General features: G+C 56.0%; 4 protein-coding genes across 4 annotated transcripts; 1 reads left to right on the top strand and 3 right to left on the bottom strand.

Annotated features, from left to right (window-relative positions):
* Positions 1-15: 15 nt before the first annotated feature.
* PDF (peptide deformylase, mitochondrial) lies at positions 16-705 on the top strand. The gene is given in 4 exon segments (XM_030511324.1): positions 16-73; positions 76-364; positions 366-451; positions 536-705. Coding segments are annotated over 4 exon segments (591 nt in total). The 3' UTR covers positions 694-705.
* Positions 706-1,091: 386 nt separating this feature from the next.
* Positions 1,092-4,785, bottom strand: VPS4A (vacuolar protein sorting 4 homolog A). The gene is made up of 11 exons (XM_030511170.1): positions 4,661-4,785; positions 4,225-4,336; positions 4,000-4,147; positions 3,858-3,919; positions 3,403-3,522; positions 3,076-3,232; positions 2,614-2,762; positions 2,397-2,478; positions 2,084-2,303; positions 1,856-1,996; positions 1,092-1,463 (listed from the first exon to the last, which is right to left on the bottom strand). Exons 1-11 carry the CDS (start codon positions 4,679-4,681, stop codon positions 1,362-1,364), a joined length of 1,314 nt encoding a protein of 437 aa, XP_030367030.1. The 5' UTR covers positions 4,682-4,785; the 3' UTR covers positions 1,092-1,361.
* A 2,176-nt stretch (positions 4,786-6,961) lies between these two features.
* Positions 6,962-16,225, bottom strand: SNTB2 (syntrophin beta 2). Its single transcript, XM_030511171.1, is given in 7 exon segments — positions 6,962-7,355; positions 11,710-11,891; positions 12,058-12,254; positions 12,456-12,598; positions 13,067-13,277; positions 13,675-13,885; positions 15,784-16,225. Coding segments are annotated over 7 exon segments (1,473 nt in total). The 5' UTR covers positions 16,220-16,225; the 3' UTR covers positions 6,962-7,262.
* A 1,768-nt stretch (positions 16,226-17,993) lies between these two features.
* UTP4 (UTP4 small subunit processome component) lies at positions 17,994-25,300 on the bottom strand. The gene is made up of 7 exons (XM_030511323.1): positions 25,274-25,300; positions 24,588-24,872; positions 19,507-19,653; positions 19,203-19,298; positions 18,745-18,930; positions 18,488-18,598; positions 17,994-18,193 (listed from the first exon to the last, which is right to left on the bottom strand). The coding sequence occupies exons 1-7, from the start codon at positions 25,298-25,300 to the stop codon at positions 18,077-18,079; spliced, it is 969 nt and encodes a 322-aa protein (XP_030367183.1). The 3' UTR covers positions 17,994-18,076.
* Between the last annotated feature and the right edge of the window lie 1,694 nt (positions 25,301-26,994).

Raw genomic sequence — 26,994 nt, 5'->3', positions numbered from 1 at the left:
CGGAGGTGCGGGGACATGGTGGGCTGGGGCCAGCAGGAGCGCTCGTACTGGTGGGTGCTATGGCAGCAGGTGCTGGGCCTGCATCCACCGCCCCCTGTGAGGTGGGAACCCCAGTGCTGCACTCCACTGCTGTGGCCCCAAAGCAGCTAGGCAGCCCTGAGCTGCAGGAGCTGGCAGTGGTGCTGGCAGCTGGGCTGTGGTGCAGGCTGTGCCTGGGGCCAAGAGCCCCGCAACTCGGTGTGCCACTGCAGGTGTTCGCCACCAAGCTGCCACCTGCCAAGTGCCAGCAGTACCTGGCAGTGCTGCACTGCGCCAAGCCCTTCCCACTCCACCTGCTCATCAACCCCACACTCTGCGTCCTTGACACGTCTCATCACCAGCCCTGAGGGCCGTGCCAGCCTCCGTGGCTTCTCTGCCTACATCCCACACCACTGGGCTGTTCATGTCTCCAGTACGCACCCCACCAGCCCTGCCTGCCCCCCAGGGGTCTGCCCAGCACCCTGGTTTCCCCCTGACCGCTGCTCTCCAGTAGGAGGGGTGGACGAGCATAGGGAGCCAGTGAGCTGAGAGGCAAAGGGCTGGGCCACCCATGTCATTCAGCATGAGCTGGACCACCTGGATGTCATCCTCTTCCTCGACCGCATGGACACATGTGCCTTCACCAACATTGGCTGGATGGAGCTCCTGGACTGACCCCCTTGTGCCTCGTCCTGCCAGAGCAGAGCCACAGTGAGGCCCTGCACCAGACGCTGACTAAAGAAGCAGTGCAGCACTGCAGGGACTTCTACTTGCCATTACTGCAGCCAAAATACATACTGTGAAGCCTTGGCCCGGCTCCCCGCCCTTCCTCCTCCCAGTGTGTGGGGGGGTGGCACAGGGGGTGGCCCTTGGGGCTCTTCCCTAGGCTGCGAGCTGCTCTGGGAGGGGGCAGAGCCCTACACTGCCTGGGAACAGGCAGCAGCTCCCAGGGACTCCTGCCTGTACATGGTGGCAGCAGCACAGGCAATGTGTTACTGGGGGGAATGGGGGGGGGCCGGGCCGACCCCCCACTGTGGTCAGATCCTCATGGAAGGGCCAGGTGCCAGCTGAAGCTTTTGGATTGTTTTTATTTTCATATAAACAGGACAGAACCCAGAGCAGCATTAATTTAAAAAAAAAAAAAAAAAAAAAATTAGGAAGAAGAGTGGAGTGCGGCCAAGGAGGCACCCAGCCACCCAGGCCATGCTCAGACAGCCCCCAGTCATGTCAGCCCCCCTGGACCGTGCAGCCAGGCCCCAGTGCGATGGGATGAGCAGTGAGCAGAAGATGAACCCGTTTGGCATGGCCAGCAGGGTGGGGGCCACCCCATCCCCACCCACCCCTTAACCTTCCTGTCCAAAGTCTTTCGTGAATTTCTTCACCTTCAGGAGATCCTCAGCGTTCACAGTGGGGCGGGTGGTGGCCAGCGAGCGCAGCATGTCTGACTGCAACACAGGCAGGCAGGCTGCTGCAAGCTGGCACTGGAGGGGGTGGCATGGGATAGGGACCCCCCCCCCACAGTAGTGCTGGCTGGTGCAGGTACCTCTGCCCTGCCATAGGGCTGGGGGCTGGCACCTCTGCCCCATGGCAGTGCTGGCACTGCGAGTGGGAGCTGCCTGGGGGACCTGAACCCCTCCACAGTGTCCCAGGTGGCTCCCCCCAAGCAGAAGGACCCCCCAACACACTCCAGCCCTGCCTGACCCTTGGCCTGGGGACAGGCAGAGACACTGGAGGAGGAACAGGGATGTGGCAGGGCCAGGGCTGCAGCATTGCTGAGCTGCACCAACCTCCACCCATCAGGACGAGTGCCTGGCACCGCGGCAGTGACCACACTCACCATACAGACCATGGGCTCCATCAGCTTGTCGCTGGGTACTTCCATCCAGGTCATCTCAGTAGCTCCCGGGTCGCCGGGTGAGCATGGCATCAGGAGGTCATCCACAAAGGTACCAGGGCTGGTGCGGGAGGGACCGCGGACCTGCGGCAGAGCCAGGTGGGACGATGGCCTCAGCACCAGCACCAGCCCTGGGGCTCCCCCACCGCAGCAGGACCAGCCCCCACTCACCTTCTTGAAGTGTGTGGCTGACTGCACCTTGCGCACAGGCTGCATCAGGGCGTCCCGCACGATGATGCTGATGTCGGCCCCTGAGTAGCCATCGGTCTTACGGGCCAGCTCCTGGATGTTGGCCTCGGTCAAGCAGTGCGGGGTGTTGCCAAGGTGCAGCTTGAACATCTGGGCCCGCGCCGCCTCCTCGGGCAGGGGGATGTAGATGCGCTTCTCAAACCTATGGGCAGAGCAGGCAGGGGGTGAGCCCCACGCTGCCAGACCCTGCCAGGGCTGTGGAGACAGAGCTGGGGGGCAGCTGGGTCCTGCTCACCTTCTCCTGATGGCCGAGTCCAGCACCCAGGGGATGTTGGTGGCGCCCAGCACCAGGATCCCATCGCTGCTGTTCCCTACACCTGCACAGGAACATAGTACAGACGGCTCAGAGTGATCCTCAAAGAACCATATGTGGGACTCAGGCATCCTCCAGCTTCTCCCATGCCTGCCTGCCCATCCTGCTCCCCCCTCTCCCTATTTCCCCCCACACACACCTTGCATCTGCACCAGAAATTCCGTCTTGATGCACCGGGCCGCCTCGCTCTCGTTCTCGTTGCGTGAGCCACACAGCGAGTCCACCTCGTCGATGAAGATGATGGAGGGCTTGTGCTGCCTTGCCAGCTCAAAGAGGTTCTTCACCAGCCTGGGAACAAACAAAGCAGGGGATGGGGTCCCCACTCAGGGACCCTGCACAGCACCAATGGCACCCAGAGCCTGTGACAGCCCCTGGGTGAGGAGCCCTGCACACCTCCAGCACCTCCTGCCCACCCTGGGAACCCCGCACTGGCAGCAAGGTGAGCGCCATGCCAGGAGAAGGGCCAGCCCCTGCGGAGCTGCGTGAGGGCCCATGTTCTCCCCTGGTACCCGTTATCTGCATTAACAAGGCTCCAGCCAAGCTCCCGTGGGAAGGCCAGGAGCCAGCCCGCAGCAGCTGTGCGTCCCTGCTGCCAGCTTACTTCTCACTCTCTCCCAGCCACTTCGACATCAGGTCAGAGGATGACACGGAGAAGAAGGTAGAGTTGTTGGCCTCGGTGGCCACGGCCTTGGCCAAGTAGGACTTGCCGGTGCCAGGGGGCCCAAAGAGCAGGATCCCTCGCCAGGGTGTGCGCTTCCCTGTGACAGAGGTCAGCGTCACAACTCCCCCATCCCTGTGCATGCCGGAGCCCCATGGGCCTACAGGGGCACATGTTCCCATTGCTCAGGGTCACCTCCCAGCACACACTTGCCCCAGCTGCCACCCTATGGCACATGCTCCATGGGAGAGTGGCAGCCATGACCCTCACCAGTAAACAAATGTGGGAACTTGATGGGCAGGATCACGGCCTCCTTCAGGGCTTCCTTGGCTCCTTCCAGGCCAGCCACATCACTCCACCGCACATTGGGCTTCTCCATCATGATGGCACCTGCAAGGGGGTGGCGCTGCTCATGCGGCCCCACAGAGATGGGCACCATGGTCCTGTTGTCTGATGAAAGCCATGAGAGCCAGAGCCCTCATCCCTCCCCACCCCTCTGCCCCACCAAACCTCCCCACTCACACCAACCCCACTGCCCCTCAGCACAGAGACTGGTTTTGGGGCTACCAGACTCCAGCAACACTCCCCTGGTCCCCAGTCCCACACACAGCCTGCTTTCCTCCCCGCAGTCACCCTCACGATGGCCATTCGGGAACCCCTCTGTTGACCCTGCAGCCAGCCAGCCAGCACGACCATGCCCAACTGCACCCAGCATAACCTCTCACCCATCAGCTGCTCCTGCAGCTTCTTCTTCTCAGGGTTCTCGCCTTCGCTGTCACTGTCGCTCCTGGGGAGAGGGTATATGGGTCAGGAGTGGGACTAGCCCTTGTATGGCTGGTCAGGGGGGAGCCCTGCACCCTCACGCACCCTTTGTTGTCATTCTGGGACTCCTTGACTGGCTTCTTGCCCTGCTTCTCCTTGCTGCGCAGGTATTCCTTCAGCTTCTCCGCCCTGTCCAGGTACTGCACACACTTGGCTCGGATGCTCTCCTTTGCCTTGTCGCTGTGATCCTCATCTGCAGAAACCCCCAAACGTCACCTGTGGCCCCGCGTTACCCCTCCCCCCCTGGACCCCCCGAGCCGCCGGTCTCACATTTGATGGCATGCAGGAAGTACTCCACGGCGTGCTGGTACAGCCGCAGTGCCTCCTCGTAGTTCTTGGCCTTATCCTCCTCCGTGGCTTTGGTGACCAGGTCGATGGCTTTCTGGCGGGGAAGGGCGCAGCGCCGTGAGCCGGGCACCGGGGATGGACCGGGCCCTTCCCACCCCCGAGGGGGCGGGGCGGGGCCGGGCCGGGCCTGTTTGCACCGGGGCGGCCAGCGGGGCCCCTTCCGCAGCGCCCGGCGGGACAAGGCCCTCCTTCCCTCTCCCCCCATCGGCGCGGCGGGGCACGGGCAGGATGAGGCCGCCCCAACGGGGCCCGGCACCGGCACTGCACCGGGGCCGAGAAGGCCTCCCCACCGGGGCGGGCGGAGGCCCCGCGCCAGGGCAGGCGCAGGCCAGAGCAGTGCTCCAGCAGCCCCCCGTACCTGCAGGGTCGACGTTGTCATCTCATCGCCCGGTGTCGCCGCTTCTGGCGCGGTCCGGCCCGGCGACGGCGGAGCGGATCCCGCAGGACCGCCAGCGACTACGGCTGTGCACAGCAGCGCTTCCTGCCGGCACACGCGGGGCGGGGCTGTGCTACGCCCCCTCAGTCCTAAGACACGCCCCCCCTGCCCCCGAGTGCACGCACACGCACATAGAATCACAGAATGGTTTGGGTTGGAAAGGACCTTAAAACTCATCTAGTTCCAACCCCCTGCCATGGGCAGGGACACCTTCCACTAAACCAGGTTGCTCCAAGCCCCGTCCATCCTGGCCTTGAACATCACCAGGGATGGGGCAGACACAGCTTCTCTGGGCACCCTGTGCCAGGGCTTCACCACCCTCACAGGGAAGAACTTCTTCCTAATATCTAATCTAAATCTCCCCTGTTTAAGTTTGAAGCCATTACCCCTTGTCCTATCGCTACAGTCCCTAAGGAAGAGTCCCTCCCCAGCATCCTTATAGGCCCCCTTCAGATACTGGAAGGCTGCTATGAGGTCTCCATGCAGCCTTCTCTTCTCCAGGCTGAACAGCCCCAACTTCCTCAGCCTGTCTTCATACGGGAGGTGCTTCAGCCCCCTGATCATCCTTGTGGCCCTCCTCTGGACTTGCTCCAACAGCTCCATGTCCTTCTTATGTTGGGGACACCAGAACTGTACACAGTACTCCAAGTGAGGTCTCAGGAGAGCAGAGTAGAGGGGCAGGATCACCTCCTTTGACCTGCTGGTCATTCTTCTTTTGATGCAGCCCAGGATACGGTTGGCTTTCTGGGCTCAAGCGCACACTGAAGCCGGCTCATGTTCAGTTTCTCATCAACCAACACCCCCAAGTCCTTCTCTGCAGGGCTGCTCTGAATCTCTTCTCCACCCAATCTGTAGCTGTGCCTGGGATTGCCTTGACCCAGGTGCAGGACCTTGCACTTCGCTTTGTTGAACTTCATGGGGTTGGCATTGGCCCATCTCTCAAGTGTGTCAAGGTCCCTCTGGATCCCATCTCTTCCCTCCAGTGTGTCAACTGAGCCACATGGATGCACAAGGGCATGCACATGCACCCCCCCAGCATGTGCTTGCACCTCCAGACACCCATACATGCACGTGCATACATGTGGGCGCCTGCAAGCACCCATACATGTACATGCACCCCCCTCAAACACCTGTGTGCGTGTGCACACCCATGTGCACACCCCTACAACACCCATACATCATGTGTGTGTCCCTGCACCCACTGATGACCCCCATGGCCCTGCTGCCCCCACTACAACACCCCAGTATGATCCCCCCCCATTCCCCTTGCCCAGTCCCCCCCCCAGTCTCTCTTGTACTGGCCAGCAAAGCACTGCCCACCCCACCACCTCCTCCATGTGCTGTACCGTGAATTCACCCCCTGCCCAGGCACATGCATCACTGTGACACCCCCCCCACCATGACACCCCCAGCCCCCCTGGCACCCCCAGAGTGAGACTCAGACACCCCAGCAAAGGCAATCTGATATAAATAGCGATTTACAAAGAATACAAAAATAGAAGGGAGGTGTGGGGCCTGTAGTGCTTGTGTGAGAGCTGCAGCCCCGGGTGGGAGCTGACACCCCCCTGGGACACACACACCCCTGCACCCCACGGCCCCAGCCAGTGCAACCCCACGGGAAGCAGAAAATGTGCAGAGGAGTTTGGCTGAGGAGCAACAGGGCCTCAGCCAGGAGGGGGGAGCCCTGGAGGGTCCCAGTGCACCATGCCGGGGCTCCCCCAGCACCCCACGGTGCGGAGCTGCCACCCCCTCGGGGAGAGGAAGTACAAAAAGCAAAAGTGCATCAATCTACATGCCCTGCCCCAAACCACAGGGGCCTGCGAGCCCCTGGCTGTGGGGGGCTGGACCCCCAGCAGTTCCTGGGCAGGGGGCCCAGGCTACAGGGTCAGGGGTGCCATTGGGGGGGGGTCACAGCCACCCCAGCCCTGTGGGTAGCAGAGACACATTTGTTTTCTGGCTTTGGGAGGTTTAGGGTGGTTACTGCTGTGCCCTGCCACAGCCCTGCGGGCAGCAGTGGAGTGTGAGGAGGCCCCTCTTGTACCTATGAGTGCCCAGAGTAAGACAAGTGTGTGTGTCCTACCCTGAGCAGGGCAAGGGGACCCTGTGCTGCAGCAATGGGGGAGGCCCAGGTCCTCAGCCCCATACCATGTGGGACAATGTGACCCCCTTTGGGGGGAGTCCCAAGGCAGGGGGGGTGCTGGCTCCCCCAGATGCAGGTGGGGGGAGCACCGGGGTGCTCCAAGGCACAGTCAGTGAGATGAGTGATGGCTCCAGGCCCAGGGGGGTTAAAGCTGATGCCTGTGCCCTGGCCCCCACCAGCACCAGGGGGAGCTGGGATCACTGGCATGGAGCAGGAGAGACTCAGACCCTCCGTCCCAAGGCAGCCACCCTGATGTTGCCCCAGCAGCTCTTGGGGCAGTGAGTCCCAGCTCCGGCAAGGCACTGGTGGGGCAGGAAGTGTGTGGGGCCCCTCCACTTTCCTCCTGGTTTATGATGGGGAAAGGTGGGTGGAGGCCAGGATGACCTATGCCAGCAGCCCCATGCGGGTGACTTTGGCCAAGATGAAGGCATGCAGGACAAAGACAATGGGCTTGGGGCAGGAATGCAGGTCCAGCACCTGGGGAGGAGATGGGGAGGAGATGGAGAGGAGAGTCAGCCGGTCCGGACTGCTCCAAGGGCTACTGCATGAACTGTCTCTCGTTTAGTTTGTTCAAAGGCTTGTTGTTGCTCAGGGCCCCATTTGAAATCATTCTTCTTCCGGGTCACGTGATAGAGAGGGCTTACAATCAGACTGTAATTTGGGATGTGCATTCTCCAGAACCCCACAACACCTAAGAAAGCTTGTGTTTCTTTCTTGTTAGTTGGTGGAGACATTGCTGTTATCTTGTTGATCACATCTGTGGGGATCTGGCGATGTCCATCTTGCCATTTTATTCCCCAAAATTGAATCTCCTGTGCAGGTCCCTTGACCTTACTCCATTTTATGGCAAAACCAGCCTTCAGCAGGACTTGGATTATTTTCCTCCCTTTCTCAAAACCTTCTGCTGTATCACCCCACATGATAATGTCATCAATGTATTGCAGGTGTTCTGGAGCTTGCCCCTGTTCCAGTGCAGTCTGGATCAATCCATGGCAGATGGTAGGGCTGTGTTTCCACCCCTGGGGCAGTCGGTTCCAAGTGTACTGGATGCCCCTCCAAGTGAAAGTGAACTGTGGCCTGCATTCTGCTGCCAAAGGGATTGAGAAAAATGCATTGGCAATGTCAATTGTGGCATCCCACTTGGCTGCCTTTGACTCCAGTTCATACTGAAGTTCTAGCATGTCTGGTACGGCAGCACTCAATGGTGGTGTGACTTTGTTCAGGCCACGATAGTCTACTGCTAGTCTCCACTCTCTGTTAGACTTTTGCACTGGCCATATGGGGCTATTAAAGGGTGAGCAGGTCCTGCTGATCACTCCTTGGCTCTCCAGTCTATGGATCAGCTTATGGATGGGAATCAGGGAATCTCGGTTGGTGCGATATTGCTGCCAGTGCACTGTTGTGGTCGCGATTGGCACTTGTTCTTCGACCTTCAGCAACCCCACAACAGAAGGATCCTCTGAGAAACCAGGCAAGGCGGACAGCTGCTTAATTTCCTCTGTCTCCAAAGCAGCGATACCAAAAGCCCATCAGTACCCTTTTGGGTCCTGTGGGACTGATGTGCCAGGCCATGTGATCAACACAGTCCAGTAAACCCGATTGTCCCTCTCCTCCACCTGGCTGGAGGCAGGGCCCCTCTAATAGTGATCATAAGATCGTCCACTTCTGTCTTGTAGAAAGGGATTAGTATTCCTTATCACAGGAGCTGGAGTAAAATCAGCTCTTCCACTCCATCTGGGAAACTGCTCACCAGAGACTGGAGCAGCAACTTTCCTGGGAGGATCATCCTTGACCATTGTTCTCCTCTTCAGTTCACGCACCTGTTCCTCCAGAACTGAGGTAGGTTTTCCATCCCACTTTCTCATGTCTTCTCCGCGATCTGGCAGGTAAAACCATAGGGTGGCCCATGGCGTGAACCTCCTATATCTTCTCTCTTAAGCAGTAGGGCACCTTCTGTTAATAGCTGAGACATGGATTGGTATGCGTGGGGAGCTGCATAGATCGGATAAATCGTCTCTCAATTGTTTGAACTCCTGGGACAGTTTTTCCGCAGCTGAAATGATGGAAGGGGTGAGATTGTCTTTGAACTCTCAGAGTTGACAAGTCACTTCATCCACTGTTGGTGGTGCTACATAATTCCAGGTCATTGATGCCAATGAGTGGTCATATGATGATGGTGCACTCTGTGTAAGTTTCTGCCACATGGGTTGTGTACATTCGACTTCATCTGGATCTACGGATGTGTTCCTGGCATCCGGCCTATGATAGATCATCTCTAGAATGGCTGATTCCCTCAGGGACTGGATGCCTCTCTCTGTCGTGGTCCAATTGGCTGAGCGACTAATAACATCGTCCTTGTAGGGAAACCTTTCCTTCACTGCTGCCAAGAGCCGCCTCCAAAGGCTGAGGGCTCATTTCTCTTATGCAATCTGTTTGTCAATTCCTCCTTCCCTAGCAAGTGATCCCAGCTGCTTGGCTTCCCTACCTTCTAGTTCGTGACCGTCGGCCCCATTGTCCCAGCATCGGAGCAACCAGGTGACGATGTGCTCCCCTGGAAGATGGATGAAATCTTTTCGCATATTCCGCAGCTCGGTCGAGGTCTGGGGTTGAGAAGTCACCTCTTCTTCTTCTTCTTCTTCGTCTTCCTCTGGTTCACATAGTAGTAACTCTTGTTCAGATGCTGTCCCCTGTAGTAAGTGCACTGGGTCTTCGTCTTTCTTCACTGTACAGGTTGCTCTTTGTGCCTTTTGTTTGCTTTTCCCCTTGCTTACAGGGGCAACTGATATTGGCATGAATTGGTCATTTGGTTTAGCTGCAGTGTCTATCACTGTGGTTGGAGTGGCTGCATTGTCTGCCACTAGTGTTGGAGTGGCTGCAGTGTCTTTCACTGGGGTTGGAGTGGCTGCAGTATGTGTTGTCAGGGTTGGTGCAGCTGCTGTGCTTGGGGGTGGAGTAGCACCAACAGCTGCGTTGTCTGTGGCTGTCAGGGTTTGAGTAGCAACTGTACTTGTCACTGGGGTTGGTGTAGCTGCTGTGCTTGGAGTTGGAGTAGCTGCGTTGTCTGTTGCTTTGCCATCAGATCCAGAGACATCTTTTTCCCTTTGAAGGTGCTGGATAGTGTTGAGCAGGGCTCTGTAGGCGTAGGCCAAGCCCCAGCATGTTGCAGTAAGTTGTCCCTCTCTGGTATTACCAGGATGACAGCACACCTCGTTTAAGTGTTTTACTAGTTTTTCCATATTTTGCACTTGTTCAGGGGTGAAGTTCCAAAGCACTGGAGGGGCCCACTGGCCTAGATACTTGCCCATACTATCCCACACACCCTGCCACTCATGACTGTCCAGCCTCGGGGAAAATCTCTTGGTGGTCCTCCCATATCGTCGTCTAACCCTAGACCAGACTCGAACCTGATACTGCTTAACTTTCGAGATCAGACAAAATAGGGTGTTCCCAGGGTGGGATGGCCGTGGGTAAAACACACTCCATATGTGTGCCAACATGCTGATCCCCAGCACGATCAGCAGTCAGGTCTCAAGGGCCATCCAAAACCTTTAGAACTCTCAAGTGCTGCTGTAAATAGCCTGGTGGGGGAGTGGGGTGTGTGTAAGGGAATGCCTCTTTTGTAGGTTGACCCCCTGAGGAGAAAAAAAAAGATATATAATTGCTAAAAAATTCCATTATATACCTCCCATAGTGTAGAGGTGATGACTATGCTGGGAACACAAGCCAGACCAGTTTCATGATCAATGAGTCTATTGTATTACAAGTCATTACCATGAAGTACAGTGAAACAAGAACCATAGCCCAGGCCCCCCAGCCGATAAACACTAAAACAGCAAATACTGCCTCTAAGTAAGGTACGACATGCTGAAACTCTGAGATCAAGCGCAACAACTCTGAGAGCCAATAAATCAACATTGTGACGAGTGACTATTAATCAGAAACAATGAATGCTTTTCACAAATATGATTAGACACACTCTGGTCAGATCTGTCGTTATCTCAACCCTTTGTGCTCCACGTTGGGCGCCACAAAGAACTGTCATGGTTTAAGCCCAGCCGGTAACTCAGAACCACACAGCTGCTTGCTCATTCCCCTCCTTCTTCCTCCCCCTGCTCCCGGAGGGATGGGGAGGAGAATCAAAAGAATGTAACTCCCACGGGTTGAGATAAGAACAGTCCAGTAACTAAGGTATAATACAAAACCACTACTGCTACCACCAGTAATAATAATGATAAGGGAAATAACAAGGGGAGAGGATACAATTGCTCACCACCCGCCGACCGATACCCAGCCCCACCCGAGCAGTGATCTGGGCCTTCCGCATGACTCCCCCCAGTTTCTATACTGGGCATGACGTGCTGTGGTATGGAATACCCCTTTGGCTAGTTTGGGTCAAATGTCCTGTCTCTGCTCCCTCCCGGCTTCCCCTCCTCCCTGGCAGAGCATGAGACTGAGAAAGTCCTTGGTCGGAGTAAACATTACTTAGCAACAACTAAAAACACCAGTGTTATCAGTGAAGTTCCCAGGCTGAAAGTCAAAAACACAGCACTGCACCAGCTACTAAGGAGAAAAATGACTGCTACAGCTGAACCCGGGACAGTTGGAAAGGACCTTAAGATCATCTAGTTCCAACCCCCTGCCAAGGGCAGGGACATCTCCCACTAGACCAGTTTGCTCCAAGCCCCATCCAACCTGACCTTGAGCACTGCCAGGGATGGGGCAGCCACAGCTTCTCTGGGCACCCTGTGCCAGGGCCTCACCACCCTCACAATAAGTGATGAAGGGAAGCCCCCCCAAATCGAGGGGTGAGCCCAGCTGCCCCCTTACTCACCAGCTCCCCCTTGGGGCCCCCGAAGTCAAGGTAGGGAGTCCTGATGCCATCGTCTGCTGACATCTTCAGCCTCTTATAGGGGTAGCAGACGAGGACTCTGCCGTCCGGCTCCTTGCAATGGATGGTGAAGCTGCCCTCATAGTGGATGCAGAGCTGCACCTCCTGCCTGCCCAGCAATGAGCCTGCAGGCACAGGCAGGGCTCAGCCCCACTGCCTACTCTGTTGCCTGCAGCACCCCCTGGGACAGAGGTCCCTGCCCGACACCTGTGTCCTGCTGTGCCCTCGCCCTGCCAGCACCCCAGGAGGGAAGGGGGGAGCCCAGGGTTGTCCCTTCCCCACAGCACTCACCTGCAGTCACCTCCTTGATCAGCTCACCAGTAGTGTTGCAGCCCTGGACCAGGACATGTGTCCAGGATGAGAGATCCCAGTGGGTCTCCACACGGAAGATGTGCATCTCCACACCCTGGTGGGAGCCCATCCAGGTGGCGAAGGTGAGCTCTGAGCCCAGAGCGGACAAGCAGTAGCCTGAGCCTGAGTGGACCAGCCTGGAGGAGGAACAGATAGATGGGTGTCAGGGGCATGATGGCAGCACCAGCATGATGCTGCCCCTTGCCCATCATTGTTTTGGTATCTGGCCTGTGCTCCAGTGAGAAGCAGAGCCAAGGCAAGAGCAGAGGAACTGGATGCAGCTGAAGGAAACTGTGCCCAGAGGATGAAGGTGGATGGATCCAGCCCTGCCAGCCCACCTGGTAGCCACCAGTGGGTAGCTGTGGCAAGGGGAGGCCCAGACGTCCCTGGTCCAGGGCATGCCGTCATATAGCAGCAGGTCCTTCTCTGTCACCTCTATGAGGATGGGCCGCCACTGCTGCCGCCCTCTGTCCAGACACGCCTGTAAGAGACACAAGGGCGCGGTGAGGGGCACCAGGGCTGCAGGCACCCACTGCTGCCCAGGCACCCCACCCCCATGGCCAGGCTGACCCCAAGCCAGCAGCTCCACACTGCCAGGCTCTCAGCAATGTCCATGTGCAGGGCGCTGCTGAGGGCACCGATCCTGGAAAGCTGAGCTGGAGCTGACCTCACTGTGGTGCCCAGGCAGGCTGTGGCTCTTGGGCAGTGAATTCATGGAAAACAAGGGGATGATGAGCATCTCCAGCCAGGAAATTCCAACGGGAGAGGGTGCTGAGGGCATGGGAAGTGCTGCCTTTGCCGGGGTGCAGCCAGGGAATGAGACAGCAGCAGAGCCTAGTGTCCAGGCTGGTGATGGGCTGCTCTCCAGCAGCCATGCAGCTGCCACCAGAGCCCTGTTGGTGCTGCTGTCCCCAGAGCGGCAGCATCGGCACAGCCTCAGTGCACATACCTGCTCGGCCAGCCAGGCAATGTGCTTCACCTCCCTGCTGCCGGCTGCAGCGCCACCGGTGCTCAGCATGGTGTTGAGCTCAGCCAGCACCTTGGGGAGCAGGGCAACGATGTTGGTGTGCAGGGCTGTGAACCAGGAGTGTGCCATTTCCGTGTCCTTGCAGCGCAGGATCAGGGTGTTATGGCGGTCCGGCGAGTGCAGCACAATCAGCCTGTGAGGGGACATGGCACTGGGTGGGATGGGATGAGCCAGTCCCTGCCCATGCCCAGGCTGGCAAACTGGCCACACTGTTTTGGGGCTCTGGTTGTGCTGGGGAGCTGCTAGGGCAGTGTGGTACCAGCCCTGCTGGCAGGCAGAGCTGGGGGGATTTGCAGGGACCCTCTTTCCATAGACAGGTGAGGCTGCCAGCCACCCTGGGGGGTCGGGGGGGCACAGCATGGCCCTGGCCAAACCCCCCAACTTTCCTTTCAGAGCTCAGTGGGGGGAGCGGGAGGTCATGGCCACAATGAGGGGCTGCCCCCAGCCCTGTCCTAGGGGTTCTGTGGGGAGTGGGTCCCCCACACCAGCAACCACTGGTCTTGGGGGGCACAGGCAGCCCCTGCCCTCACCTGTTCTCCAGGTCAGGCATGCTGAGATTCCTAGTGGTGAAGCACACCTTCAGGGGGATTGCCTTGCAGTCATGGGGGCCCTGGTGCTGGGGGGAGCCCGAGTCCTTGCTGTCACTCAAGCTGGGTGACTGCAGGGCGGCCCCCTCCCAGGGCAGGTCCGACACCAGTGAGGACTTCTTGGTGTAGGGGGTCACCTCCCACATGAACTTCACTGGGTGGAAAAGTGGGGAAAAAGGTTAGGGCTGGGCAGGGGCCCTGCACCCCAGAGATGCTCTGATCATGGGGGTGTCTTGTCCTCCCTGGCATGCACAGGGTCTTGTCCAGCCCTGGGGGACTGCAGGACTCCCCCAGTGGCACCAGCACAGCCCACGTGCCAGGGAGTGGAACTCCCCACTGTCTTCATGCTGCAGGCAGCAGGAAAGGGGCTCCTGCCTTCCCACCTGGGGGTGCAGGACCCCTGGAGAGGCCTGGACATGGGGCCACGGCCCAGAGGGTCCCACCCTGCCCCAAGATGGAGATGTCCCAAGTGAAGGACAGGTGCTGGCGGCTCATCCCCGCTGCTGGTGCAGGCTTAGGAAAGGGAAGGCGGCACAGCACAATGGGGCCGGGCAGGAAGTCAGGCTGCAGCCCATCCTGGCCACCACACTGTGAGGACAGCACCGGCCAAGTTTCCAGCGCTGCAGGTGCTGACGGCAAGCTGACCCCATGCTGCTGCTTGTGCCTGCCAGCAACCTGCCAGCAGCCTGCCTCCACTCCCAGCAGGACGAGGAGGAGGAGAAGGGTTTGCAGCCAGGATGTCTCGGCTCCATGCTCCTCTCCAGGCTGGGCAGGAAGTAAGGAGGCACCAACTCCTATTCCCCCCAGACTATCCCACTGTGAGCACCACCCAGCCCAGCTGAAGCAGAGCCCCAGTGAGGCACCAGCACCCCGGAGCCCATCGCAGCTCCAGACGGGGTGAGCAGGCGCCTGGCTCACCCAGCGCATGGTGCCACCATGGGCTCACCCAGCACCAAGGCTGTGCCAGCTGCCATGCCAAGGGAAAGCCAACATCTCTGAGATGCCAGGAAGCATCAGCAGTTGCCTGCCAGAGCTGGGATCAGGCAGGAAAGCTGCGAGGAGTGCTGACAGCAGCCGGGGACATGGCGCCTGCAGCTGGAGCTGGACCCTTGCCCACTGCATTCCCCTCCAGCATACATGCCATGAGAGAGTGGCTGCCCCTCACCAGGGGAGGAACACGCTGGGAACAGCAATGTTCATGCTCCCCGGGGCAGCAGGGAGTTAAAACCAAACAACAAAAAAAGGCAAATAAGCTGTAATCCGCCGTGAAGCAAAACTCCCTGCCACGGATCTGGGACAACCAACACTGCCACAGTAGGAACAACAGCAGTGGTGGGGCCCAGGTCCTGCTCTCAGCTGGTTGTGCCACTGCTGGACCCCCAGTCCCTGGGTCTGACATGGCCCATGGTTCACCCACTGCAACCCCCCCACTGCAGGGGCTGCTGGCTCCCTGGCCGCCCACTGGATTTGCTGAGCCAAGCAGCACAGCAGGGTGGGACGTGCTGCCATGAGGTGCTTGTGCTTGCTGCGGGCGGCAAACGAGTTAATATTAGCCTCCCGCTGCACTGATCCCGGGATTACTGCCATCCCACACACCCCTAATCCTGCTGCCTGGCTGGGCAGGGCAGGGATGTGCCATGGAACAGTGGCAGGGGTGGCAGGTCCTGCCATGGGGCCACTGTTCGGCAGCTGTTTGCCAGATGTGGGCAGCTGCCTTTATAACCAGATGGGACCCCAGCACCCTCCAGCCAACCCCCCATGGCAGGGCTCCAGCCCATAGTGCCAAGACTCTGTGGTGCCAGTGCCGACGTCCACCAGGGCATGGCCACCAGCTCCCCCAAGGCCAAGTTTGCCAGGACAGTGGCATCCGCAACCACCCCTTCTGCTCCTGGTGAGGCTGTGGCTGAAGCACAGCCATCCCAGCACAGCTGGTGCTGCCCCACCTACACCTCACCACAAAGGAAACCCAGTTGCTGCCAGCACCCCTTGCCCGACCTGCTGCAGGAAGCTGAGAGGGGACACCCAGGAGAGGAGGGGACCAGTACCCGGGACGCGGAGGTCCTTCGAGGATGACTTCCCTCCCAGCTCACTTCAGCACCTGGACAGCTTGATTGTGGGTAGCATCCCGGAGATCAACACCATTAACGGCGAGGATGGCGTAGCCGTGACGGAGCACCTCGCTCCGTTCTGCCGCCAACCCCTGGAAGATATGTGAGATGAGCACCGGCATACGATTCTCTCAACCTCCCTTGATGCTGATAATGAGCCCTCCTGCCTCCGCCTTCACCACCCGCACCCTCTGCATGCAACCGGGCGCCACCTCTGAGTTGCCATTAACCACGCTGTTAACCACCGCCGCTTCGCTGCTTCTTGGTTCCACCATTAGGCTCAACACTTCTCTGCTCAGCTCCGCCACTACCCACACCCAACGTTCCCGTAGTAGGAGCTCCAGCAGCCCTGCTTTCCAAGCGTGGGTCCATATGGCCATGCCGCTACCGCCGCGTACCAGGAAAGGAGGCGTGACCTACTGAGGGGCGCATGGCATGGCACGCCGCAGGAGAGGCAGGACTAAGACATCCCTCCCCTCCCTCCAGCAGCCCCGCACTTTATTTCCCGCTCTGCTGTCCATTTCCTGGGCTCTGTCTAAAGCTCCACTTAGCAAAACTCGCCCGTCTGATTTATGGCCAATGGCATCCTGGCTTGTACCATAGTGTGGCCAGCAGGACTAGGGCAGCGATTGTCCCCCTGTACTGGGCACTGGTGAGGCTGCATCTCGAATCTTGTGTTCAATTTTGGGCTCCTCACTACAAGAGAGATATTGAGGTGCTGGAGCAGGTCCAGAGAAGGGTAACAAAGCTGAAGAGTCTGGAGCACAAGTCTGATGAGGAGCGCTTGAGGCAACTGGGGGGGTTTAGTCTGGAGAAGGCTCGGGGGGACCTTACTGCTCTGTACAACTACCTGAAAGGAGGTTTAGATTGGATATTAAGAAAAATTTCTTCACTGAGAGGGTGGTCAGGTATTGGAATAGGCTGCCCAGGAAAGTGGTGGAGTCACCATGCCTGGAGGTATTTAAAAGATATGGAGATGTGGCATTTAGTGACATGGTTTAGTGGTGGACTTGGCAGTGCTGGGGTAACTTGATGATCTTAAAGGTCTTTTCCAACCTGTTTGATTCGATGATTCTATGATTTCTAAGGGAGCTGAGCTGCCAGCTGCTCCTAGAGCCTGAATTTCCCCTCCCTTGCTAGAGGGATGGGTGTCCATCCACCCACCAAACCACCCGGTTGCTGGCCTGCATGGGGAACCAGGACCCAATGCTGTGAGAAGATGGGAGATCTGGAGTGCTGCCTTGTCCCTGGGAAGACCACCAGCATGGGAATGCCATGAGGAGGCTGCATCCTTGTGCTCAGGCCAGCACCAACCTGACCTGTTGCTGCAACACCAAGGGAACCCCGTGTGAGAAATGGTCTCTAGATAAAAACTTTTCTTGTAAAAGCTCAGGGTAGACACAGCAGTGAAGCAGCTATTTATTAGCGTTTTTGCAAAAACGGGTGTCCTAGCAAGTAGGCACACCCAGCAAAAGCAGAACTTTGATTTATATTTCCTATCCCGTCTGCAAGTTCCCTCCCTTGTTTTCCCATTGGTTGGGTATTCCAAGGTTTACAGCCTATCCAACGCATATAATCTACATGCCAACTGTCCCGCCTCTGGTTACATCTCCCCTTACTCAATTTCGTATGCCCCTTCCTCTTATTTATTTATCTCCTTTTATGGTTCGATTTCATAACTCTCTGGCAGACATGTGGTACCCCAACTTACTGTTTAACCAGCCTGCACCTGCTTAGTTTCATAGGTTGTACAAAGATAGTATTCTTTTTAACCACAGAGTGTATCTTTCGTCCAGAGATGATATTGTCTTTAACTACAGTGTGTCTTTCATCTAAAATATATTGTCTTTAACTACAGAGCGTGTCTTTTGTCTAAAAGATGATATTGTCTTTAATCAGTGTGCCTTTTTGAGTTATGATATCTCAAACCCTTTGTTTCGTTTCCTTAGTAACTTAGCCCCAGCCCCAGTATTGAAAAATCTTAATATTGCAAAGCCTTAATATTGATCTTAAAGCTCTAATATTGTAAAGCCTTAATATTGGTCTTAAAGCTCTAATATTGTAAAGTCTTAATATTGCAAAGCCCCATCCCCAATATGTGAAAACAACACTGTTTCTCTCACACCCCACAGGGCAAGGATGAGCCCACAGCTGTACAGAACAGTGGGGTTTATTCCTACAGCACCCTAGGAAAGCAACATACACAGTTTCTGTGTCCAAAGTGGTTTGTTCTGCTCTCAGGTGACAAATTTCTTCTGTTGGATAGGCAGTGGCAGCTGGGTCTTGATATCCATGATGGGCCACTCCACCATCACGAGGCAGTTATCATCCAGCAGATCCGCAAAGAGCAGGGGCTGTAGGGCATGGAAGGGGCAGGAGCTGAGAGACAGGTCCCCCTCTGTCTTGGCTTGCTGGGCTCAGCCACACAGAGCTGCCCTGTAGCCAGCATTGCTTGGGGCTATGTGCCCAAAAGATTGCAGCAAGTGGCTGTGCTGTGACAGGGACCAAGAGCTGCTCTGCTGCTCGGCGCTGGCAGGGACCAGGAGCGACTGGGCACAAGAGCAGCTAGGGCCACAGGGACCACGGGTACAGGGTGCAGGGCACCCCCCTCCTCGACACAGCACGTGCCCATCAACACCATCACCTACCTGGAACTTCTTGCAAATCTTGAAGGCATGGAGCTGCCACTGCCCGGCAGTCTCTGGGAGCTGCTTCAGGGTGCTCTGGTTCATCATGAGGGCGCTGTTGTCTGGCAGGGGCTGCGAGGAGAGCGCACGGCATGTGTCAGCACTGCCCGGATCACCGGCGCTGCACACTGCTCCCAGCAGGGACAGGGATTGATGGCCAAGGGACATCCAAGCCCCGGGCACAAACCCAGCCCTCCCGACCAGGCACACAGGCTCACCAGGGACTTGTCAAGGATGCAAAGCATGTAGATGTCATGGAGCAGGATGTGCAAGGGGTTCTTGGGGTTGAAGGTGATGTGGGTGATGGGCAAGTCCCTCTCCAGCCAGACCTTGTGCAGCCTGCAGTTCTGCACCATGCAACTCCAGGCCGTGTGCTGCTTCTCAGGGATGCTGAACTCAAACAACTGGAGAGGCAAAGAGAGGGGAGATGGGGTGGCTCGTGAGGTCTGGTCCTCTCTGGCATCCCACCCATGCTGGTGCACAGCAGCCCCGGCTCCAGCCAAGCTATGAGCACTGCATGGGAACAGGCTCCTGCCTGGGACAGCGAAGGCCAGCCTTGTCCCTGTGCCTGCCTGGAGCTGCGGCTTTCCCTTTTGGCCAGAAAGCCTCCAGGCCAGGGAGACAGCCACAGGGAAGGGGCTGGGACCGTGAGGGCTGGGACTGGGAGAGCTCCTACCTGCTGGCCTGAATAGGTGATAACAAGGTGGTTGGTGATGGGGTGGATGGTGAGGGCTGTCACCACACAGCTGTACGTGAGCACCATGCAGTGATGCTGCAAGGCAGGAGGACAGCATGATGACCAGAGCAACTAGGGCTGACTCCAACCCCCCTTCCCACACACCCACCCCAGCCCTGCTCCAGGGACGCAGCCATTGCTTCTGGGGAGGGGACCTACGTGCTGAGCCTGCTGTCACCTGGCCCCCCAAGGCAGGAGGGCAGCAGGGTCATTCCTGCAGCCACCCTCCAGCAGCTGCTTCTACCTTGAAGCATTTCAGGTTGTAGATGTGGATTGCCCAGTCCCCACTGACTGCGACCAGCCAGTGCCCATCTGCGCTTGGAGCCAGCAGGTAAAGGGCCTCAGGGCACCCTGCAGAAACACCCTCACCATGTATAAATGGTGCTTGGGCCTGCAAAGAGCCCCAGACCTACACCCAGGGGACATCCAGACCCATATCTCCCCCATGTTAATCTGTGCCCTGCTCCCCTTCCTGCATCAGGCCATGAGGGCAGCACAAAGGGCAGAAGCTGCCAGGGGGGAAGGACCCACACACCCCAGGGCAGGAAAAGGGGAGTCCACTTGACCCTGCACACCCCTCTGCACCCAAGTTCCAGAAGGGTGTGAATTAACGATCATAAGGTTAGGGAATACTGCACCAAGGGTGCATATTCCTTTCCAATTATAAGGTAACATTTTATATGCTTGTTCTCCACACAACCAGTACCATCCTTTCCCTGCTGGCCATGGAAAGGCAATATTCATAGTCTTGTTACAATTTGAGAAATTTCCTACAACAGTTGTGGAACTTAATCAACCTTTCCCATCCCTCTTGGTGGGCTGCATCTTTGTATACAAGTACAATAATTTGCTTCTGGGCAGGGACTCATTATTTTCAATCCTTGTTCTGGGGTATGATTTTTCAAAAAGCTATGGTTAAACTTAGTATTTTTCCATAGATTAGTCCATGACATATTTTGGGGAATGGGAACTCAAATTAAAAGGATGTCAAACTTCTCTCCTGATGTGGGCAGTTGAGCACAGACCCAACATTCACTTTTGTTAATGATACTAGTTACATTTTGTACCAATGTCACATACCAATTGTCATTCCATGCACCTATGTTCATAGTCATATAAGTCCAAATTATGATTGACACAATTTCGTACATGTAGGTCCTGCAGACTTGATGTGCCATGTCTTTTCTGATTCTGGTGCTTTCTTAATCCTTGAATAATGTATCCAGGCAGGTTGTTCCCTTATCTTAATTGCAGTTAAAGTAGTCAGCAAAACTTGATATGGTCCATTCCATTTTTCTTCAAGAGAGTTACCTGAAAAATTTTTAATGTAAACTCGATCTCCTGGTTTAAAAGGATGGATAGGATGATCTAAACCCCTTGCTCTGGTTCGTAGTACTCTTTTATTTATTTCTTCCAATTGTTTTCCTAAGTTTATCAAAAATTGTCGGAGATGATAACCTTCTCCTACTTCCTGAAGGTCTTCCCCTTTAAACTGGGATTGATATGGTCTTCCATAAAGAATCTCAAATGGGCTAATTCCTTCCTTTGACTGAGGTTTCGTTCTAATTCTTAATAAGGCCAATGGTAACATGTGATACCAGTACAAATTTGTCTCTTGACAAATCTTACCAATTTGTTATTTGATTAAGTGATTCATTTTTCCCACTTGTCCACTGGCCTGAGACCTATATGGAACATGTAATTGTGAATCAATTACCAATTTGTAAGACTTGGGGATCTCTCCTCCTAACGTGTCTCCCAGCACTGCAATAAAGAATACCTGGTTGTCAACTTAAACTTTGTTGGAGAGTTCATTGAATCACAGGGATATGATTATTTGTACGGCTCGGACTGCAGTAGGGCAACAAATAATGGCAGGCACATTGGCAGGTACAGTGAATCTTCACGTACCCACTGCCAATCCTAACTGGGACCCTAATCGGGACCAGGACAGGCAGGCTTTGAAACAGTATCAGAGGTGGATTTTATTCAGTATTAGGAATGTGGTCCCCAAGGCAGTGAACTGGTCTAAGCTATATGAAATAAAGCAAGATAAAAATGATTCATCTTCTGGATTCATGGAAAGATTAACAGAGGTAATGCATAAATATACTACTATTGATCCTGAATTGGAAGAAGGAAGAAGAGAATTAGTCCATTTAATAAAAGGTCAATCCATGGAAGATATAAGGAAAAAGGTACAAAAGCTTAAGGTGGAAGACCAATATGATTTGGGAAAAATAATGGATGTGGCCTGGGAGACCTATCACAATTGGACCACCATTGCTCTGGTGCAAGTTCCCTGAAATGGTTCAAATGGTGGTGGGAAGGGGTTTGAGTCCCTGATTATTAAAATATATTATTAATATAATTATTAATATGATTATTAATATAATACAATATTGTGTATTGTGGGTTATAGTGTGTCAGGTTTCAACTAGGAATCTGTTATTGTATATGTGGGGGCATAAGATAAGCTCCAGAGTAAAACTGGAATGTTTAGGAAAAAAGAAAAAATTGTTCGCTGTAGCTATCACACAAGAAACCAGGAAAGGGGGGAGCGGCCCAGGAGGAAAGGGTTGGAAAGTAGGATTACATGGAAATGTTTGTGAATAGACTCTACGGGTTGCACTGGAAGAGAGAATGCCCTCAGAATCAAAATAAACACCAGAGATTTAGTGGAATGTCAGGACAGGCAGAGAAAATGCTTACTTTAGATGAGGGCTGAGGAGGACTGGGGGAAGATTCGAAACCCTCCCCAACAGACCCCCTAGTTACAGTTAGGTTGGGGAATGATAAGGTAAAATTTCTTGTAGAAACAGAAGCTACTTATTCTGTTATAAATACTTGTAAAGGGCAATTAAGCAAACAAAGAGCTTCAGGCATTGGTGCCACAGGGTGGATAGGAACCTGGCCTTTCTTTCAACCTTTAAATTTTAAAATTGGCAAACAGATGTTGACCCATCAATTTCTTTACATGCCTGAGTGCCCCGTGCTTTTATCGGGTAGAGATATACTGAGTAAATTACATGCATAAATTAGGTTTAAAGAAAGAAAATTCAGATACATATTCCTGATGAAAAGGCTGTGGAGGCCCAAGTTTTTATGTTACAGAAACCAGCCACTAAGCTGGATATACCAGAGGAAGTGGAGAATACACCCCGCAAGTATGGGCTGCTGGAGCACCGGGACGATCACAAAATGCAGAAGCAGTAACTATTCATCTGAGACCAATCTTCAGACTGGTAAGACAGAAACAATATCCTATAAAACCAGAAGCAAGAAAAGGACTAGAGCCTCTAATAGAAAATTTTATTGAATACTTTGGGACAAAAATGGACCGTATTTGTACTTCACATGGTAACAACCATTCTGGAACAGAAAAGCAGTCATTGTCTTTCCCCAAGCAGGCTGTTAATATATCAGGCTGTGCTTTTAGAACAAGAGGACATAGAACTGAAAGTAACTAACCTTTCGAACCCAGCAGTGGTTTTGACAACCGATCCAGAAGCAGGAGAGCTGGCACACAACTTGTCCTGGGTTCAGCTACAGCAGTCATTTTTCTCCTTCTTAGTAGCTGGTGCAGTGCTGTGGTTTTGACTTTCAGCCTGGGAACAAAGCTGATAACGCCGATGTTTTTAGTTGTTGCTAAGTAATGTTTACTCCGACCAAGGACTTTCTCAGTCTCATGCTCTGCCAGGGAGGAGGGGGGAGTTGCCAGTATAAAACGGGGGGGAGTTACCCAGATCAGGATCACTGCTCGGGTTGGGCTGGGTAGCGGTTGGCAGTTGGTGAGCAATTGTATTGTGCATCACTTGTGTTTATTGTTTTCTTTTCCTTTTCCCCTTTTAGTTTTATATTCTCTCCCCTTGTTATTTCCCTTATCATTGTTATTATTATTGCTGGCAGTAGTAGTAGTTTTGTATTATACTTTAGTTATTGGACTGTTCTTATCTCAACCTGTGGGATTTGCATTCTTTCAATTCTCCTCCCCATCCTTCCCCTCCAGGAGCAGGGAGGGGAAGGGGGGGGGAGTGAGCGAGTGGCTGTGTGGTTCTGAGTTACCAGCTGGGTTTAAACCATGACAAAGGCTTTTTAGGAGACTTCAAAACAAAACCACTACTGCTACCACCAATAACAATAATGATAAGGGAAATAACAAGGGGAGAGGATACAATTGCTCACCACCCGCCGACCGATACCCAGCCCGACCTGAGCAGTGATCTGGGCCTTCTGGGTAACTCCCCCCACTTTATATACTGGATGCTGGGCATGACGTGCCGTGGTATGGAATACCCCTTTGGCTAGTTTGGGTCAGGTGTCCTGTCTCTGCTTCCTCCCGGCTTCCCCTCCTCCCTGGCAGAGCATGAGACTGAGAAAGTCCTTGGTCAGAGTAAACATTACGTAGCAACAACTAAAAACATCGGTGTTATCAGTGTTGTTCCCAGGCTGAAAGTCAAAACACAGCACTGCACCAGCTACTTAGAAGGAGAAAAATGACTGCTATAGCTGAACCCAGGGCAGCCTTGTGTTTAATTAAACAAAACCAAGAGCTCAGTTGTAGAAAGGTTTTAAAGCCCTGAATAAAATAGGGCCCAGGGGAGACCACCTGCTGAATTCCCTGGTAAGGTGAGAGGTTGAGAACCAGCTCTTCCCTACCCTCCTTTGCATGTCCAAGCCCAAAGCCCAGCATCTCCCCACTGTCTAGACAAGACACTGGGAAGGCAGCAGGGTTGGTACAATGGGGCCGCGGTGACACTGGCCAAGCCACAGCCCCTAGTTTCTACATGCCGGGGTCCCCCCTTGGCTCTTTGGCAAAGCTGAAGGGAGGTGCTGCCTCCCTGGGATAGCCAGAGCCCCCAAAAGGGACTGAAGGGAGCCAAGGGGGGCTCCCATGGGTATGTGCCTGCACATACAACAGCCGTGGGGCAGAGGCAGCACCAGCCAGCTGTGCCGGCACATGGTGCCACGTAGGGCCTTTTTGCCATAGCACCGTGGAGGTGGGACCATGAAGTCCCTGTAGAAAACACCAAAGGAAGGAGGACACTGGGATGGGGGAGCCTGGCCAGAAGCACTCTGCATAGCACACCAGGGTGCTCGGTATGGCACTGGTGGGGGGATACCGCTGTTACCCCCACAGCACCAAGGCTGTGCCCAGCCCAATGCCAGGCAGCACCAGCTTGGCCTCTCCCCAGCCAGCAGCCAGCTTTCGTACAGAAAAATGAAAATATGAAGAAACACTAAAACAAAAAATATAGCAAGACTTGATCAGAAATGCTGCAGCGGGCATGCTCAGCGCTGCCCAGCACCCCACCGTGGTCAGACCCCAGTGAAGGCCAGCCCGCACTGCTCCTGCCACTTGCCACAGTGCTGCATGACAATGGCTATGAAGAGGGCTAACAGGGCCACCCAGTAGCAGACACAAAGGATGGCACCCGAGACAAGGAAGGCCACCTCGGTGTCACTGAAGAAGAGCTGGATGACGGCATTGATGCATAAGAAGGGGAAAAAGCCAGTCACCATTGACACGTAGGTCATCCGAAGGTGATGCTTGTGGAACCACAGGGCATTGTAGAGCCACTTGCGGAAGTAGGACTTGCTCCAGCAGGTCTGCTGGTTGAGTCAGTGCAGGTAGCAGGTGGGAGTCTCTATCAGGCACTTGGAGCAAGCCGTGTACTTGGTCTGGTAGCCCAGGCTGAGCATGCAGTTGGTGAGGTGCTGGTCATCCCCAAAGCTGGGTGGGGTTGGGGGCGCGGGCAGGCGTGGGAGGGGCAGGCCCCCCAGGCCCCCCAGCCTCCAGTACCGGCTCAATGCTCCCAGTACTGCCGTGGCTGATTTTGTAGCGCGGAGGGAGCCCCTTTATACCGTGGCATGGCCGGCACCGCCCACAGCCCGCAGGGGGTCCGCCCAGCACCAGTACCACTAGCACCACCCCCGGCACCAGCACCACCCGAAAACCACGGGGACCCTCCCGGCACCAGCAGCACCTGGCACTAGCCCCAGTCCTGTACTGCGGGAGTGATGACCGGCACTGCCATCACGGGCACCAGCACAGCACCACAGGCCGGGGACTGGCCACAGCTCCTCATCTGAGCAGCGCTAGGCACCCGGGGATACCTCAGGGTCCACCCGGGCCACTCTGTCCCCCTGCCCCACTCTCGGGGCCCCACGTGTAACCTGCATGTCACCTCTCCATGCCCTGGTGTCCCCGCAAGGCTATGAGCCCCCTGGGGATGCCCAGGGCCTGCCCAACACCATGTCACCCTGTCCCCATGGCCAGTGGGTCCCAGGGCAGGACCAGGGTCACCCCGGGGACAGCAGCCCTGTGCTGGTCACACACAATGTCCCCACGCTGGGCTGATGGCAGGGGACAACCAGCCCTGGGAGGGGACTATGCAGAGCCCAGAGGAGCTGCAGCCTCAGCTTTGGGATGAGATCCAGCACTTTTGGGTTCCTCACCCTGATATAGGCTGGGAGCTGGGTGCGAGGTGATGCTGGGATTAGGCCTGGACCTTCCCTCCGGGGGCTGGGGAAGAGGATCCCTCCAGCAGGAGCACCCTGGTCACATGGGTCTCCCTCGGCTGGAACCCCCAGCACCACTGTGATGCTGACTGGCAATTCCCCACTGTAGGTGCTGAGCAGTGCCCAGAGTGGGTGGTGAGGAACTGGTGAGCCTGTGGATGGCAGGGATGGGGCAGGGATGCACTGGGACCCTCGGCATCACCAGCAGGGCTCCCACATGCCCGGTCTGAGTCCAGCAGCAGTGGGACATGGAGGTGCAAAACCCAGTGTGGTGGCATCAGACCTGGCATGGTGGTGCCTGTGCCATTGCTGCCAGGTGTAAGTAGGGTCCCCGTGGCTGCAGGCAGGGAGGGGAACAGGACAGGGGCAGTGTGTCCCCACCCCGCAGCCCTTCTTGTGCCCCTGGGCAGGGTCCCAGCCCCAAGGTTGCCCCTTACCTTTCGCCACGCCCGTGGCTGCCAGGTGGCTCTCTCCACTGCCAGCTGGCTGCAGGAGCACTGCCCAAGGTGGAAACCCAACTCCCTCCTCCTCCAGCACAGCCACCCCCTTGTTCCCTGTGGCAGGATGGACGGCCAGCACCCAGCCAGCAGCATCAAGAGACTTTTAATTCAAAATTCATCCTCTGCTGCTTGCAGTAGGCCCTGGGGAGGTTCAGCCAGTGTGGCAGCATCCCAGTGTGTGCAGCACCAGCACTGGTGCAGGCTGGCGGCAGTGAGAGCAAGGAGTGCTCGGCTGCAGCTGCTCTCCGATGAGGACAATGCACTCCTGCTGCCCATGAACACCCAGCCGAGTGGCACAGCACAGCGAGGTGTGGGCCCGGCGCAGGTGGCTTCACTGGGGCACAGCCTGGCACCCCCAACCTTGCAGGGAAGGGGATGCTGGGCCCCTCACACCATCTGGCACCACATGGCATGGGGCAGCCGGGAAACAGGTACCTGGGGCTGAGCGGGGCTGGGGGCTGACTGGTGTGAGGGGGGCTCTGGGCTGGGTCCCCGAGGGCTCTGTGTGACCCCACAGCACCCCCATCCCCAGCCCTGCTCCCCCCACCTGGTGGGTTCACAGCAGCTCCCAGTGCAGGAGTGGGGCCCATAGTACTGCAGCACCCATGGGGGCTGCCCTGGCTGGTGGGAGATGGGTGACACCGATATTGGGATGTCCCTGAGCACACAGGTGGTCCTAGCCAGGCGCCCTGCAGGGTTCTGCAGCCCCC

The sequence above is a fragment of the Strigops habroptila genome, chromosome W, assembly GCF_004027225.2.
Source record: "Strigops habroptila isolate Jane chromosome W, bStrHab1.2.pri, whole genome shotgun sequence".
Taxonomy (NCBI): domain Eukaryota; kingdom Metazoa; phylum Chordata; class Aves; order Psittaciformes; family Psittacidae; genus Strigops; species Strigops habroptila.
The sequence above is the reverse complement of the archived record's forward strand: the minus strand, read 5'-3'. Positions and strand labels throughout refer to the sequence as shown.

Coding starts and splice junctions, on each gene's coding strand:
- UTP4 (XM_030511323.1), bottom strand. CDS start 25,300: ATGGCAGTGCCGGTCATCACTCCCGCA. Junction 18,931..19,202: donor TCACCTATTCAGGCCAGCAG/GTAGGAGCTCTC, acceptor TTGCCTCTCCAG/TTGTTTGAGTTCAGCATCCC. Junction 18,194..18,487: donor AGATTTGCAAGAAGTTCCAG/GTAGGTGATGGT, acceptor CATGCCCTACAG/CCCCTGCTCTTTGCGGATCT.
- VPS4A (XM_030511170.1), bottom strand. CDS start 4,681: ATGACAACGTCGACCCTGCAG. Junction 3,920..3,999: donor TCCCAGAATGACAACAAAGG/GTGCGTGAGGGT, acceptor CCCTCTCCCCAG/GAGCGACAGTGACAGCGAAG. Junction 2,763..3,075: donor TGGCTGGGAGAGAGTGAGAA/GTAAGCTGGCAG, acceptor GTTTGTTCCCAG/GCTGGTGAAGAACCTCTTTG.